The 17,105-nt window shown below is 49.2% G+C and overlaps 1 protein-coding gene across 1 annotated transcript in view; it reads left to right on the top strand.

Moving 5' to 3' along the window:
* The window catches only part of TNS3 (tensin 3), a 190,561-nt gene that overhangs the window by 9,724 nt on the left and 163,732 nt on the right, over positions 1-17,105 (top strand). The window contains exon 3 of the mRNA XM_073240005.1: positions 11,434-11,471. Coding sequence (XP_073096106.1) covers positions 11,434-11,471 — 38 coding nt within the window. The remainder of the gene's footprint in view (positions 1-11,433; positions 11,472-17,105) is intronic.

Genomic DNA, 17,105 nt, shown 5'->3' with positions numbered 1-17,105 from the left:
TGTCAGGCTTACTCCTATCAGTAAACAAAGCCACCACCAGCCTCATTGTTCGATGCTTAGGCTCTGGGTCATCAAGGCAGCTTGTTTTATTTTGTGTCCGCACATTAATAAAACTGCCTAGTGGGCACGTGGAAATGACTTCTTGTCTCCCTAGAGCCCTAAAATCGGGGCTGGGCCTCGTGGGTCCATGTCCCACAGTGCAGGTGGGCTGGGATCGGGTCTGCTCTGTGGCATTTTATTCTCGATGGAGTTGTCTCTTGACTCCACATCCTGGGGACCCTGGCCACAGGCTCCTGAGAGCTGCTTGGAGGCTGCTGTGAGGGGCAGATGGTCAGACTTTTGTGGGGTGAGGGCGTGCCTCAAAGCCTCTCAGGGTCTCTTTTGCAGTTAAAGGCCCCAAGAGTGGGAGTGGTCCTTCCTCTGAGGGGCCTCTACACAGACAGTGCTGACGATGCTCTCTGCCCGGCTACTGCCTCGTGGGGGCTGCCAGAAATCCGTGACCACGTGACCCCCCAGGATTTCTTCTCTATTTTGGGGTCACAGCACATTGAGGCTTTCCCTGCTCCTCTGAGCACATAGCCCCTCACATTCTCCCTGAAGGCAGCCTGTGTGACAGGGCTGGGGCTCCAGAGGAACTGTGCCCTGGGGTAGAAAATTCAGTGTTGGGTGTGAGCATTGAGCGTGGATCCCCTGCCAGGCCTCCTCCCCATGGCTCTGCCACCCACCAGCACCTGAATATATGCACACATGTGCACAGAGACACAGCACACACATGCATGTGCAAACATACGCAGACATCACACATGTGGATGCACACCCCACGCAATGGCTCAGGAGCCTCACAGCATGCTCCTCATGTGGGCTAGAAAAGCTCTTAAGTCAGAATGTGGCCTCAGGTGCTGTTCTTGTTCCTTGTGATCAGGAGGTTGGCTTTCCTCATTTGAACACCTCCAAAGTCTGTTAGTCTATCTGTGCTTTTAACAAGAATCATAAACATTTCCTTCTTACTAAAGCAAATCTGAGGTGTCAAGAGTGCTCAGCATATAGTTTATGAGGATGGAATATGGTAATTTCTGTAAAGATCTTATCATGGTGCCTTACTCAGAATAGATATGCAGTAAGTTACAGTTGTTACCAGTATTTTTCTGAGTTTTTTTTAGTGTGAACTCTGTGACATAGCAGTTGAAATCCTGAGCTGTGGCTGTGCCATCCAACCCCAGCCACCAGCTGCATGTGGTGGCTCTTGGGCATGTGAAATGTGGCTGGTCCAAGCTGGGTGTGCAGAACACACTGGATTCCAGAGGCGTGGTGTGGCAAAATGATGTGAAGTATTTTATAAACAGTTGTTTGAATAATGATTACAGGTGAAATGGTAATATTTCAGCTATATTAGGTCAAATGAATCTACTAGCAAAATTAATTTATAATTATTTACGTGGCTTGCATTACACTCCTATGAGAAGCTGAGAGCCAGCCAGATGTGGGTCTGAATGCTGCTCAGCATGCTAGGTGAGAGACACTGGACTTGCAAAGGGTGCCACCTTTTTGCTTTCTGATTAAATGCCGGCAGCAAATATGCATCCTGGTTGGAAGGACTTTAATAGGAAACAAGGGATCCCACATCACTGCTTTGGCCTGGGGAGGCACCCATGTCAGTTTCCACTGGTAACACTTCTACAGACCAGCCTGGTCACATTTCTGGTGAGCCAGTGGAAGCACCTACTCGGGGTCTGAGTGCTCCGGTACTGAGTGGCTGGTGAGAGCTGTGGGTACTGGGGACTTGACTCAGTTGGGGGTGGAGCCCGGAGGATGCAGGCTCCAAACAATGGAGAGCTGCTGCTGGGGGAGTGGAGCAGGAGAGCAGGCTGGGATGGGAGGGAGTGGCAGAAAGCAGGGAATGCTGCAAAGAGGGAGCAGAAAGGATGCTGAGAGATGGCACTGAGGGGGCTTTGGAAGGGAGATTTGACGATGAGCTTTCCCTTTGTTAGCCAAATGCACAGTGAGCACCTGCTAGAAAAAAAGATGAGAAACCTGTGTCTGTGCATGAGGAGCTCCTGTCCAGGGACGTCCTGTCCGGGAGAACTCAGTCTACAGTATACTAAGTGATTTAGGTAAAGACTTGGGGTGGATGGCAGATCTGTAGGTATATGTGTCAGCACTCGCTTTGTGCTGGTGACCCCCAGGACCTGCCAGTCACAGTAATGTGGCCATTTGGTGAATGTGGCCTTGGACAGGCCACCCTCTGCTGTGGGTGTCTGGTCCCCTCCTGTCTCTTGTAGCCAGTTACTGGGGGCACAGAGAGGCTGGTGGACACATGAGAAGCAGAGGGGACTCCCAGGGGCTTGTCTCTCATTTGGTAAATATGTGAAGAGTGCCGTGTAAAAGGTCTGACAAGCCTGTGGACAGACTGTCCCCAGGCTCCTGGAGACACCGGAAGAAGGGGCATATCCAAGAGGACTAGTGAGAATGTGGGGCGTTTAGGAGCCGGATGCTCTGGGCAGCTGCTGTGGGGGCCAGGATTCTTACCATGGCTTTGGAGACGCCCACGTGACAAGGGAGATCACATGCGGCACCAGACCCTTGGTGGCAGAGACAGCATGCAAGCATGCTGGGTGTTGTGTCATTGTCCCAGAAAACCAATGAGAAATGCATGTGCCACACATGGAGAAAGGACAGGTTCCTGACGGGAAGCACTTAGCCAAGCCAAGCCTGGCCTGTGGCTCCGATTCCACCAGCAACTTCTTGCCGCTTTTCAGCTTTTCACTTCTGCAAGTCGATGGGTGAAAAGTGGCATCTCCCTTTATTATACTTTTCAGTCAAAAAGATAAAGAGAAGATGTCTGTAATGTTTATTTCATAACCTAATTCATAAACCCTTTGCTCATTTGAAAATAAGATTTTTTTCTGCTTGATTTCTAAGAATTCATTACATTATAAATGTTCATCTTTTTTCCATTAGGTGGAACCTTTGCCAATTTTTGATGGGTTTTGACCTATGGAAATGTCCATTTCTCATCATTCCACCTTACAGGTTGCAATTATCCCAGGCCATTGTTATGTCTGATTTTGTTCGTGGAGCAGTCATCCTGTGACAGTTTTAGGGTTTGGCTTGTTCATCTCTACCACATCATTGCATTTAATTTCTGATTTTTTTCCTTACTTAAGAATGTCTTCCTTTCTCCATGGCCGTAAGGATGTTCTATAATATTTTATTCTAATATTCCTTTCTTCTTGCTTTTTCAGTTTTGACCCAGTTTCTTGGTTGATTCATCTGAAATTCATGTGATTCCTTTTATTTTTCTGAGTGAGCCAGTTTTCCCAGCATGATTTATTAAGTGGTCAATCACATCTCAACTGAGCTGTGATGACATCTCTCTCCTATGCTGAATTCTCATGTGTGGGTGAGCCTGTCATACACGTCTGTTTTTACAGAGTTTATTTGGGACCATTCATGGTTTTATATATTTCACCTTGCCTATTATAAGCATTGTCATATATTAGATTTTTAGAAATCATGATTTTCCAGTATCCACCCAGTAATTTATTTGTGGATATATAATTTTTTTCTTTTTCTATTGCTTTGGTAACTTATTATTTTTTTTATGGAAGAAAGGAATCTCTGATACCTTTATGTTCTGTTCATTACATGCAATAAGAAAGGTGGTTGTGTATATTTATATACGTTTTCCACTTCTGTGATGTGTTACTTAATAGAGAGGCTGGCTCCTCCTGTCTGCTTCTGCATTCAGCCTGGTGCAGTATTATATTAGGTACAGTTCTCTTGAGAAACAAAAACAATAGGGTGTGCACAGATAAAGAGATTTATTGTCAGGCATTGGCTCCCACAGTTACTTAGGCTAAGCAGCGCCTAGGTCTTCAGTTGGTACATTGGAGACCCAGGTGAGACAATGTGTAGTTTTGGTCGAGTCCAAGTCCGTAAGTAGGAGACTGATGTTCCTGCTTGAAGACAGGCAAAGAGAGAGAATTCTTTGTTGCTCTACCTTTTATTCTATTTAGGTTCTTAGTGGACTGGATGAGCCCAGCCAGCATTCGGGAAGGCAGTTTGCTTCACTTGGTCTACAGATTCCAATAGTAATCTTATCCAGAAACACCCTCCCAGGGGCATCTCACCTCATGTTTAACCCGATAATTGGTCTTCCCATGGCCCAGTGAGGCTGATGCATATAATTAACCATCACAAACATGTTTTGGCTGAAGTATTTGAGGACAATCTGGCTCATACAGATATGTATTTGGAAAAGAAAGTTTTTTAATAGTGTTTGCAGATTATTGGGACTACTATTTCTTTGAAACTGCACCAAAACTCAAGTGATAGTTTCATAGATTTGAGCTTCCCTGTGGAATCTGGGTCTGTTTCAGTGAGCATCTCCCACTCCACTCTGTTTAATTCCAGTGGCTCGTCTGCCACTTCGAGTGGATCTTTTCCCAGACATGATGGTGGAACATCACACAGTGGCCATTTGGAGAATACTGATTCACTGCATTAAGCAGGTCTTTCCAAATGTTGACACATCTGTGATACAATATCTAGAAAACCTCCACATTTGCATACCTCACTATCCATTTTATCAGAAAGTGTTAGGAATTGTCAAGCTCATGGTGATGGATACAAGTCTTCTAAAATTCTATTTTTTTCACTTGAAATCTCAGATTTTGTCATTGGCCAGAGGCTGTCAGTTGTTTTCTTTTTGTCATATGTGCACTTTGTTCATTTTTTAGATGGTTAAGCACTAAAGTCTGAATAACCGTAGACTGTCAGTCAGGGGTCTGTCAAATAAAAATGATGCTCCCTGAGAAAGCGGCTAGTTTAGCTGCTAACTTATATCACTCCAGTGCTGTTTCCCAGGCTCTGCTGAGCTCCACTGTGCAGACGATGCTCTGAGTGCCCCACTGGCCTCACAGAAAGGGAAAAAGATCAGAAATGAATCCTGATTGGACAGTGGACAGTGAGCACTATACTCCACAGCAGAGAAGCAGTACCTCCTGAAGTCCCTCAGTGTATACCAAGCATTCAGTGGTCCTCAAAAGATGTTGGGCATCTTCTGCAAGGTGTGTTTCCCTGGATTCTTAATGTTTGGGTGTGGAGGCAGCAAGAGGTGCATGAGCTGGCGATGGAATGTGACTGCAAGGTGCAAGCCAGAGGAAAACCTGGAAGAGAAGGGACTCAAGCTGGGTCATGGGGGCGGTCAGTGCAGTTGCTGGAGGAGAGCTCAGGGCCACATGGACACAGGGTCGCATGATGGTTATGTGGAGAGAGGTCTGTGGAAGCAGGAAGAATGTTGCAGTGACCTGTTAAACCTGGCATTGGGTGGAAGCACCTGGGCCTTGAGAGGTGTGGGTGCTCAGCACCCTGAAGTGAGAGAAATTGTAATGTAGAGAAACCCGCACAAAGGAGATGTTTAAAGAAGGAGTTGGTGTGTTTGAGCAGCATCTTCAGAAAGCTGATGGTGGCAATGAAAGTGGTAACAGTAGGGGCGCCTGTGGAGCATGCAGCCAGCCTGCACTGCACACTATAATGAGCTGCATATTCAATCCTCTCAATGACCCCTTTCACAGATGAGCGTCTTGAAGCTTGGAGGGTGTGTTAATGGTTTCAGCAGGAAGAAATTGGACAAGGGCCCCGAGGGAGCAGTAGGTAATGAGGGAAATGGGGCAAGTGGCTTTTTTTAAATGAGAGGGACATTTTTGCACTTAGGATTAATGAGGTTCTTTTCACATCAGTAAGTGAAGGTATTGAGGTGCCAGTGAAATTGCAATGACACTATTTGTGTAATGCTTAAGTGTGATACTGTACATTTAAAACTGTCGATAATAGTTTTAGGAGGCAAAGTCACAACCTTAGAACAACTGCATAGTGATGGGTGCAGAAATGGTGAGATTAACATGTTGGTTTTCTTCTGGAATGGGGTGTAGAGTCGAGTCTCTGTTTAAAAACCTCTACAGATTCTGCTCCTTTGAGAGACTGCTGGAGTTTTTAAAAATGATTTTCATTTATGCTAAGTAATTCAGGATTGTTCACACAATTGAAAGCTACTTAGCATTTATAAAAACCCAGTATTAAAAACAAAATACAATAGAAAATCCTGAAGAGCTCACCAAAAAACTGTTAGAACCAATAAATGGATTTGGTAGAGTTAGAGAATAGAAAATCAACATACAAAAATCAGTTTCATTTCTGTGCACTAACAACAAGCTATCTGAAAGAGAAATTAAGAAAAAAAATTTATTTTCCAGCAGCATCAAAAACAATAAAATACTTAGGAATAAGTTTAACCAACAAGGTGAAAGACCTATACACTGAAACATATAAGACATTGATGAAAGAAATTGAAGACAACACAGATAAATGGAAAGAAATCCTGTGTTCTTGGCCTGCAAGGATTGATATTGTGAAAATGTCCATACTACCCAAAATGATCTACAGATTCAATGCAATCTCTATCAATATTCTAATGGCATTTTTCATTAAGGTGGAAAAAACAATCTTAAAATTTTTATGGAATCAGGAAAGACCCCAAAGAGCCAAAGCAATCTTCAGAAGGAAGAACAGAACTGAAAGTATCACACATCTTTTTCAAACTATATTATGAAGCTATAGTGATCAAAATAGTAGGGTACTGGTTAAAAAAAAAAGGCACATAGACCAATGGGACAGAATCAACAGCCTAGAAATAAACCCACACATATAGAGTCAACTAATCTTTGACAAGAGAGCCAAGAATGCAGAGTGGGAAAAGTCTTTTCAATAAACGGTGTTAGGAAAAGTGAATATTCATGTGCAGAAGAATGGAAGTGGACCACTATCTTACACCACTCATAAAAATTAACTTGAACTGGAGTAAAGACTTAAATGTGAGACATGAAACCATAAAACTCCTAGAAGAAAACGGGAACATCTCCTTGATGTGGTTTTGGCAATGAGTTTTTGGACCTGACACCAAAAGCACGAGCAACAAAAGCAAAAAATATTAAGTGGGACCACATCAAACTGAAAAGCTTTTGCACAGCTAAGGACACCAGCAGCAAAATGGAAAGACAACCTATGGAATGGGAGAAAATATTTGCAAAACATGTATCTGATATGAGGTTAATAAGAAACTCATATAACTCAAAAGCGCAAAAGCAAATGAGCCAACCAAAAAAGAGGCAGAGGACCTGAAAAGACATTTTTCTGAAGAAGACATACAGATGACCAACAGGTGAAAAGATGCTCCATATCATTTGTCAGCAGGGAAATACAGATCAAAAGCACAGTGAGATATCACCTCACACCTGCTAGAATGGCTATCGTAATAAAAAACAAAAAACAAAAATAAGAGATAATGGATGTCGACAGAGATATGGAGAAAAGGGAACACCCATGCCCTGTTGGTGGGAATGTACAGTGGTCCAGCCACTATGGAAAACAGCTTGGCAGTTCTCAGAAAATTAAAACTAGAACTATCATATGATCCAGCTCTGCTTGCTGGTATATATCAAAAGGAAATGAAATCTTTTATCTTGAAGAGATATGTGCTCATCACAGCATTATTTATAATAGCTAAGACATGGAAACAATCTAAGTGTCTGTTGATAGATGAATGGATAAAGAAGATGTGGTGTGTGTGTACACACACACACGAATACGATTCAGTCATAAAAAATGGAAAGAAACCCTGCCATTTTCAACAACATGGATGAACCTAGAGGACACTCTGCTAAGTAAAGTAAGTCAGAGAAAGACAAACACTGTATGCTATCACTTACATGTGGGATCTTAAAAGCAAACAAGCAAACTCTAATTCAGAAGCAGAGAGTAGAGTGGTGCTTGCCAGAGATAGTGGCTGGGGGAAAAGGGTGATGTTGGTGAAAAGCACAGAGCTTCAATTATAAGATGGATAAGTCCTAGGGATATCATGTACAACATGGTGACTGTAGTTAACAGTAAATTACTGTATGCTTGAAATTTGCCAAGAGAGTAGATCCTAAGTAGTCACATAAAAAAGAGAAGTAACTATGAGATGGTGGAGGTGTTAATTAACTTAACTGTGGTAAATGTTACACAATGTAGACATGTATCAAATCATCGTGTTGTACAATTTAAATGTATACAGTTTTGTCAATTATACCTCAGTGAAGCTGGAAGAAGACAATAACAGAGTATGAGCCACCTGTGTCGGCTGCTGAGAAGGCTGGGAGGATGGAGAGACCAGTGGTCAGAGTGAACATGTGCATATTGTCCTTTTGGGCCTGCAAGGTTGGGGGTGTGTCTTGTTGAGGCTGTTTTGTGTGGTCCCCTCCCCACTTCCTGCGGCCTGCACTGCCCAGGCTGATGGTCAGAGAGGGAGGTCCCTACCATGGGTGGTCCTGCAGGAACCCAGCCTCTGAAAGCTGGCCCAGGACAGGTGAGGTCGGTGCCCACTGCTCAGCAGGTGGCCGCTCAGGTGCATGCATGGACCAGTGTCCCTTCAGCCAGCAGGTGGAAGGTCTGTAGCCCCTTCATGGGGCACAGTGGGTGTTGTATCATGGTACGGCCTGTGCCATGGTGGGTGCTTGGCCTGCCCTAGCTGCCTCTCCTCCTGGTCCTGCTGCTGCTCTGAGAAGCTGGTGGTGCACAACCAGCAATGCCGTCCTTGGGGAGCTTGGTCCCATCAGGAGAGATGGGCACAGAGATGACGGGGAAATGATGGCTAAGGAGATGAGTGCAGTAGAGGAAGGTAGGCCTCAGGGACTTCTGGATGCACTTGGAGCTTAGCCTGGGAGGGGTAGGTGGAGTGAGGGAGGGCTTCCTGGTGGAGGAGGTGGCTCGCACCCTCAGTCTTGAAAGAAGAAACGAGCCAGGTGGACACTGACGGGGGTGTGGAAAACTCCAGGCAAAGACAGCAGAGTGGCCTGGGAGGCACCTGGGGATGGTGTGAATGAGGGGTTGAGTGGGGGGCTAGGAGAGCAGCTGGTGTCAGCCATAGGAGTGTGGGGACCCATCCTGAGAAGGCTGTGGCTTCTGTAGGTGGCAGGGTGGGAGCTGGGCCTGGACACTGTCCACTCAGTGTGTGATGTGTCAGGAAGGCGTCATGCAGCTGGGTGAGAGGCTGGGATCTGGGTGGAGATTTTGGGGATGGTGGCACCCCAGCCTGCACGTGCACACTGCAGCCCCATAACCCTCATGGTTGCTCCCTAATGGGGTGGTCCCAGGATCGCATGTGGTGACACATGGGACAGCCTCTAGCGAGGTAGCACAGCCGAATGGCTGCTCTGAGGAAATCCCGTGGGCCCACCAAGATCCTGGCGGTTGGGTGTACAGTCCATAGGACTTTGGGGGTCACTCACCTACTTCTAGAAATAATGGGCCCACCTCTGAGAATCTCCACCTTATTTCTTGGGTGGTTTATGCAATTTCACTGTGATTAGTTAAGCCTTGTTCTGATATTGCCCCACTGTGGCCCATGGCTCTTGTGACCAAGTTGGCTGTCCACCAAGAATGTGTCACACCCCTGTCTCTCCACTGAGCAGAGCCCCTTTTAGGTCTAGGTGACCTATTGTATCTTCTGCTGCTGCATAAGTGATTACATGAAAAGCTAAAACCTTAACATGACAACAGCATCTGGTATCTCCCACTGCTTCTGTGGGTCAGGAATTTGGGCATCATGCGGCTGGGCAGTGCTGGCTCAGGGTCTCTTGAGAGGCTGCATCATCTGAAGGCTCAAGTGGGGTTGGAGGACCTACTTCCCAGGTGGTGCTGACTGTGGGCTTGAGGCGTCCGTTGTTCTCACGCAGCCTCTCCATAGGGCTGCTTAAGCACCTGGCTCTCTGCAAAAAGGGTAGTGACCTAGTGACCAGGGCAGGAGCCTCTGGGTTTTTGATGGCCATGTGAGGCCATGCTCCATCCCCGGGATGCTGAGCAGACTGCCTGCCCCATTCAGTGTGTGTGGGCAGAGCATCCCGTGGGACCAGGGGAATTCTTCCCCTGCATTTCTGCTAATTCTCACCCATAGGCTAAGGGCCTCTGACGGCCCTCCTCTTTATCTCTGTTCCTCCTGCTGGACCCCAACCTCTGCCTGTTTTTCTGTCTGGGTTTTTCATCTGGGGTGGAAGCCCCTTTGATTCCAATGGCAATTCTGTCTTGATTAGAAAAATCACTCACCGTGTTTGTGCAGAGTGCCCATTAGGACATGCAGAATAAATAGTTGTCAATGTGAATAATTTCATAAAGCATAGAGGCATACAAAGACAATTCAGAAAATGAATCTTGCAAAGGTAGTGACTCTGGCTGGTTTCTGCTCAAGTTCCAGTAAAATCCAGCCATGAGACAAATTAATTTGTCTGTTTTATTCTCATGCGATCTAACGTGGACCTTTGTGAGTTCAGTGTTTCTGTCCCCAGCTCACAGAAAGGATGGATTCTGCAGAGAGTAAAGGTTGGTCCTCGAGGCACTGAGCCAGTCTTCAGGGTGCCTCCTGGCTTCCGAGGCCTTGTTCTTCCAGGAGCCAGACATTACAGTGTGCTCTCCTGTTCTCTAGGATGGTTCCATTTGGCGTTGCAGTAACCCCAGGGGAGAAAAGAGGCTCTGAAGTGTCATTGGTCCTGCCCAGGGCAGCCCACTGTTGAGGGCCGGGAAGTCCCCAGGCCCAGGTCCTGCCACCCCCCGCCCCCCGCCCCCATCCCACAGCTGCCTGGGGATGAGAGGTGCTCCAGATGCATGCCTGGAGCTGCTCAAAGCATGTGGGTGGGGTTGTTTGAGGGCAGCTGCTTGTTGCTCAGTGTCTCCCTGTCCGCAGGCCTTGCCTGGACTGTGGCAGGGGTGGGGAGGGGGGCAGGGAGCCTTTAATGTCCTGTCAGCTCAGCTGCAGCCTCTGGAGGGTGGGCCTGTGAAATCCCCATTGGTTCCGCTCTAAATCTGCATTGTTGGGGCCTCTGAACCAACACATGTCCCTCCCAGTCTGCACAATGGCCCTGCTTGAAGGATCTGCAGTAGGAATTTAGACGTGGATTTATTCTGACAGTCAGACCTCGGGTTGCCGGAAGTGGAGGAGCAGGGAACTCAAACAAGCAACTTTCTCACTAACAGAGACGCCAGTCCTGATTCCTACAGGGTCTTTTCAAGTTGCTCTTTCTAGGGGGAGAGGCTGTCCTTTCCCGGCGGGCACAGATGCGTTCACTGCCCAGATCCCTTGCCTTTGTCAGTCAAGGATCCAGCCTGGCCACACTCCCCCAGAGGTGATCAGTTTGCAACTAAATCTGAGCCATTGCTAACAGGACAGGGGCTGGGTCCCCACACACCATGTCCACCCCGAGCTTTCCAGAAGCTTGGCATTGCATCGCTAATGGGAAACCTCCCTTGATCTAGACTTTCAAGGGTTGACAGGGTTCAGAGTTGGAGCAAGCATTGCTGCAGAGAGTGCTCAATGCACACACCGTCTTTCTCTTTCTCTTGCAGCCTGCAAGTACTCCTGCCACGGGAAGTGTGAAGCCCAGGTAAGTGCTGCGGGCCCTTCCCCGATTGTCCAGGCACCCCTCCTGTGCTGGGTGATGCGCACAGAGGGGGCCATAAGAAATGGTTGCTAGATGCTTCTCAGAGTATGTGCTTTCCATCTCGAGAACAAGCTGAGGAGCTATGCAGTCCGCATCTCTGATTATGGACATAGCTTGTGTGAGGCTTTGGTTTTAGGTAAGAACTCAGCCACTTTGCCCTGGCCATGCTACAGCCCTTTCTCCACAGCATGACACCTTCAGGTGACACCACATGAGCTTAGGGCAGAGAGTGGGCAGGGACAGGGTTGAGGGCACCTGCTGGGCCTTGAGTGCTCTCTGGCCTTTGTAGGCTAGTTCCTAGGTTGGTCTGGTTTTTGGGCTGGCTAGAAGTCGGGGGATCCTGAATGGGGGATAGTTGTCCTTGAAGGTGAGTTCCCTGTTGGGGTTAAATTTCAGAATGGCCCTGGGAAGTGCTGGAGACCTGGGGTGCTTGGTGGGTTTTGGGGGTTGCCATGGAAATAAGGAGGCCTATACGTGGCATGTGGGAAATTGCAGGGACCTCTAGGCTGGAACCCTGGTTTTCTACCTGATCACATGTCAGTGCCACACCTTCCAGGCATGATGTTGGTCTGCAGCCGGGCCAGGACATCTGTTGCCCCTGCTGAGTGGCCGGCCTGCCTCGGTGGGAGCTCCCTAATGCCCTGCAGGCGGCCCCAGGTTGGAGGCCTGGGCAGTGGGGTTTTAGAGTCTTGGGGCTTGGTTGCTGCTGTGGACCTTGTGGGTCAGCTGTTCCTGAGAATTTCTCACTGGCCCCTGGGCTCTGAGCTGAAGGGACGGGTGCAGGGAACTTTACATGGTGTGTTCCACATGTGAGGACCAGGGGGCCTAGTTTCCTTCCCCTCCCTACCATGCACACACATTCAAACAGGAACACACATGCACGCTAGGCACACATGCATATGTGCACATACACACATGCACACACCTTGCACAGAGGCACACACAAACATGCACACACACAGTTGGAAGGACTATAGGCTAGGCCACCTTTGTTTTTTTTTTTTCAAGAAAGTGGTTAAATTACTTAAAAAACAACCCTTTTCATTCTGGAGAGTTTGGAATGCAGAAGAGGAGAGGATAGTGCAGAGCCCTGCGCTACACTGTTACCCAAGCCCCCTGCCACCATCTTTCCCAAACCTGGTCCCCTGCCTCTTCTGGGATGTCACATGATGTACATTTGAGTGGGGCTTTGGGGCATTTCTGCAGTCGCTCTGGAGCAGCATCCCTGTCCTGGTGAGGCCCAGCATCCTTGCTCACATGTGCTCCTGCAGTGGCTGGTTCCAGCCTTGGTTCATTGTACCTGCTGTGCCAGCAAATAGGCTCTTCTTTGGAGTGTGCTTTTGAGTTAAGTGGTTATGTTGGAGCAGAGATGCCCACACAGTGTGGAGTAGGGAAAATACTGCTTTACGGAGTTTTTAGATTTCAGAGAGTGTTTTTCCCCAACACCCTCGAGGACCCCCAACCCCTGAGGGTCTTGTCCTGCATAGTTAACACCTCATCACCACTGAGGGACAGAAAGAGGGGAGACCCACCCTCAAAGACCCTGTGTTAATGTGTATATGCAAGTATGCCCACTGTATGTACATGTGTACACACTGTCAATGTGTGTGTGCATGTGAGTGCATGTGTGCATTGTATGTTCATATATGTGCATGCATTTATAACTGTTGTGGTAATGTGTGCATATGAGTGCTGTGTATATGTGTGTTATATGCATACATGTGTGTGCATTGTGTTCCTAATGTGTGTATGTGAGGGCACATGTGCATTATGTGTATATGCATGCATGCATGTGTTAATGTTTGCATTCTAAGTGTGTGCATTGTATATGTGTGAGTGTATTGTGTTGATGTGTGTGCTTGCTAGTGCATGTGTGTGTATATGTATGCATGTGTGTATGCAGGTCCCTGGTGGGTGTGCACTGTATGTGTGGCTGGCATAGCCACTCCTGACCTGCAGCTGCAGAACTCAGTTCCATACTCTGGCACCATTTATTGAAGGGGGCCCAGTACTGGCTGCTTAGGGGTTGAATTCTGCAGTTCAAAGAATACTACCAAAGTTTTAGCTGCCACTGATTATGGAGTTTGTATCTGCAGTAACTGGCAGTTTGCTTGAGAGACAGATAAGCACCTACTGTCTTTAGATTATGGTAGGGGAAAACTGGATCTGTATTCATTATTTTTGATGACACAGCTTTGAATGGCAGCAGAGAATGTTCACCAGCAATAATAAGGCCCCTTCTTATTCCGACACCATCACACAATTGCTGTTGGGCACACTAGGGCCATAAATTCCTAGCTGCCTCCCTGGGTAGCTCCGTCTCCCCAGAGCTGAGCTGAGGCTCTCCCAGACAGTTTGGTCCTGGTTACCATGTGCGAGTAACTGTGCAGGCCCCTAAATGCACGAGGCTTGCAGATTTTCTGGGAGATGGAGAAGCTTTGGTTAAGAACAGGCTTTGGCCTAACATCTGACCTGGTCCATCCTCTTACTGCCTTGTGGTCTCAGGTGCTGTGGGTCTCCTCTGTGATGGCAGCCTGCACCCCTAATCCGCAGGCCTGGTGGGTACACAGAGGATGTAACAGAGGCCGATGGTGTGGCATGCTTCCCAGGGCATGTTTGCATGTGGTGACCCTGCTGCTATTGTCATCGCCCTACTGCCACCAGGGCCAGCATTGTAGGCTCCCCACCAGGCCTGGGATGTCCCCTCCTTAGAGTGGAAGTCATGGAGAGAGCCATCCTGCAGGAATGGGGCTGAACCATGGTCTGGGGGCTCAGGCAGGGGAACGGAGTCATGAGGTCAGACATTCTCTGGTGGACTGAGGTCACTCTCTTCCTGGCCATCAGGCAGTATGTCCTCTGAGATGAGGCTGTGAGGTTAGAGGGCACATGGAGGCAAAGAGGTGTGTCTCATCTGCTGGAGCGAGGCCAGGTACCTGGAGCCAAAGTTTCTTCACATGAAACATGGGTGGATGGTGCTCCTTAGAAGCCACTTGAAGGCAGCTCGCCCATAGCTGTTAATTGAGGCACTGTTAGTTCTTTCAGGTTAGAGAAGCTGATGATTTATGTGTAATTGCTGGAGAGCTGGGATGGCAAACCTTTTGCTCCCTGGAGGCTGTGCTTGTTCCCGGGAGTCATGTGAGCGTTTGGGCAGCCTGAGGTGGTTTTTTCCTTGCCCCTAGTTGACTCATTGGTGAGAGTAGAAGAAAGTAGGAGAAATAGCTGTTTCATTTCAGGAAGGCAAATGGTGAGTTGACAGGGTGGGGTAGAGGGAACGGGGTCCCTGGTGGTGCCACCTATAGTGTGGTGAAGGTGGGAGCGTTGTGGAAGTAGCAGTCACATGTCTGCCAAAGGATGCCCAGGCGTTGGTCCCCTCCGTGTGCGCCTGGTCGTAGACGGGTAAACACTTTATCAGCTGAGGTTATAGAGAGATCCGCATAGCTTTTTGCAAACATAAGGCTGCGAGGAGGGACGGAGCCGGGAGTGTGCACAGGGTGGAGTGCAACATTCGCCATGCAGGGGCCCCATGCCAGCCCTGCCCCAGCCACATACTGTCTGGCCCAGGAGATATCCTCAGACCCCCTTTCCCTTCCTTTGCCTGTGCAGCACACTGCTCAGGGCCAGCTTGCCTCTCTCTCTGGACGTGCCTTGCTGGGTGCCTGGTACAGGACTCGGGTGCAGACCACTGTGGTGAGGGGGAAGCTGCCCATTGGAAGGAAGGGAGCCCTGGGCTCTGTGGCCCGGCTCCTGTGGGGCCCTGCTGCCTCATCCTCCTGGGGCTGTCACAGGGTTACCCCAGCTGGGAGCCTTCAGCCTCCAAGGCCCACTAGAAGAAGACTCTTTATAAGGGGCTCACTGTTCCTTATTCTGGAGAGAGAGCCTATCAGGCAGGCATGGCTGGGGCAGTCTCCCGCCCCACCCCTACTCCTGTGCCCCAGGCAGGACCTGCGCTCCTCAACACTGTGCTCGCCGCCCTTGCACCCTGATTCCCAGTTCTGGCTGTGTTGGGGTGGGAGTCACGGTGACTTCCACCAAAGTCTGGGTCTTCCAGATGCACCTCTGCCTGGGCAAGTGGAGACCCAGAACCAAGATGTCCTCAGAAGCCACTGTCATGGGCATCTCCATCCCCAGGGTGCCGCTGGCTGACTGCTGACTTTTAGCCGTGAACTTGTACATCTGCTCGTCAGCCTGCATCTTCAGACGGCCCACTTTGAATAATCAGGGCTGCAGTGTCCTCTTTTGGTGCTGCCATGTCCCAGGCCTTATCAGCCGGCCCCTCCCATACAGGGCGAGCAAAGGGGGTGGCAGGCAGGTTGGCTCAACTCAGTACGTGGCCTTCATGCCCCAGTGTTTGGGGTGTGGGCTTCAGAGCTTGGGTTTTCCCATCTGTGAGTTCTGGGGTGCTGTGTGCTCCACTCACATCAGCACGGGGCACCCGGCACTTGCTCTGACTCCATGAGCCCTCTGCTCCAGCTCGCAGCAGCTTCTCTGAAACACTGTAAGCAGCCTGGGGGCCAATCCCATGTGCCCAGGGCCAGGGTGTGTCCTGCTCCGTGTCTCCCCAGGAGGGGCGCCCTCATCATCCTGAACTCCATCCCCTGCCCCCAACTCCCCATGGATTTGCTGGTTCCCTTTTTCCCTATGAGGGTCCGTCCACCTCATGGTTCCATTTTCTCTGGAACCCCAGCTCTTCCTGGAGACTTGGGAGGACAGGGTCCATCCCGTGCTGGGCCCTTGCTGTTCAGCACGTGCCTGGGGATGTCCGCTGGCCTCGCCTCTGGGAGAGGTGGGAAACAGCTATTTCTCCTATTTCGCCTGTGTTGCTCAGGCCTTAGCCCTCAAGGCCTGGAAGCCCTCACAGCCAGAAGCCCTCCGGCTTGCCCTGATCTGCCGGGCAAAGTGCCTGCTCTTTTTCATGGCTGGGCTGCATCCTTCTGCCTGCAGTGCTTCCTTAACAGGGCAGTGCACGGGCATGTGGCGATGAAGGGACTTGGACACCCCCCAGTGCCACGGTGTTCAAGATGCAGGGCACTGCCATACCCTCCATGGACCATTGGTGGTAGCCTTTACTCACGGGGACCCAAATCCTTCCTGGGAACAGATGACCTGAATTTGTGTGTAGGAAGGAAGGACCAAAAGTTTTCCAGACAGACTGCTGGCTGTGTGATCACAGAGCCTGCAAGGGCCTGTGTGCCCCTCACTTCCCGGCTCCTGCCTGCACACCCGGGGGCCTTGGTGGCCCCGTGACCTTAGCTGGCACTCAGTGGGTGGTCACTGTCCCACAGGGTAGTTTTGGGTGACAGGAGATCCATATTTAAACACCTAGCCCAGCAGCTGGCTTATAATAGGTGCTCAGAAGTCACATACTGGCCACATTGCTGAGGAAATATGAATAGCCTGCTGAGCGTTTTGTATTCTGTCACTTGACAGTCACAGCTTCCCTCAGAGGTGGTGCTGTTCTTGTCCCAGTCTTATGTGACGGCTGCGACTGGAGGGGGCCACCGCCTGTCCAGGGGACAGGGCCTGGACCCCAGTCCGTGGAGCCATCACTGGGCGCTGGTTTCTCACCTGTCTCAGCAA

This window comes from Manis javanica, chromosome 6, assembly GCF_040802235.1.
Source record: "Manis javanica isolate MJ-LG chromosome 6, MJ_LKY, whole genome shotgun sequence".
In the NCBI taxonomy this organism is placed as follows: Eukaryota; Metazoa; Chordata; class Mammalia; order Pholidota; family Manidae; genus Manis; species Manis javanica.
The sequence above is the reverse complement of the archived record's forward strand: the minus strand, read 5'-3'. Positions and strand labels throughout refer to the sequence as shown.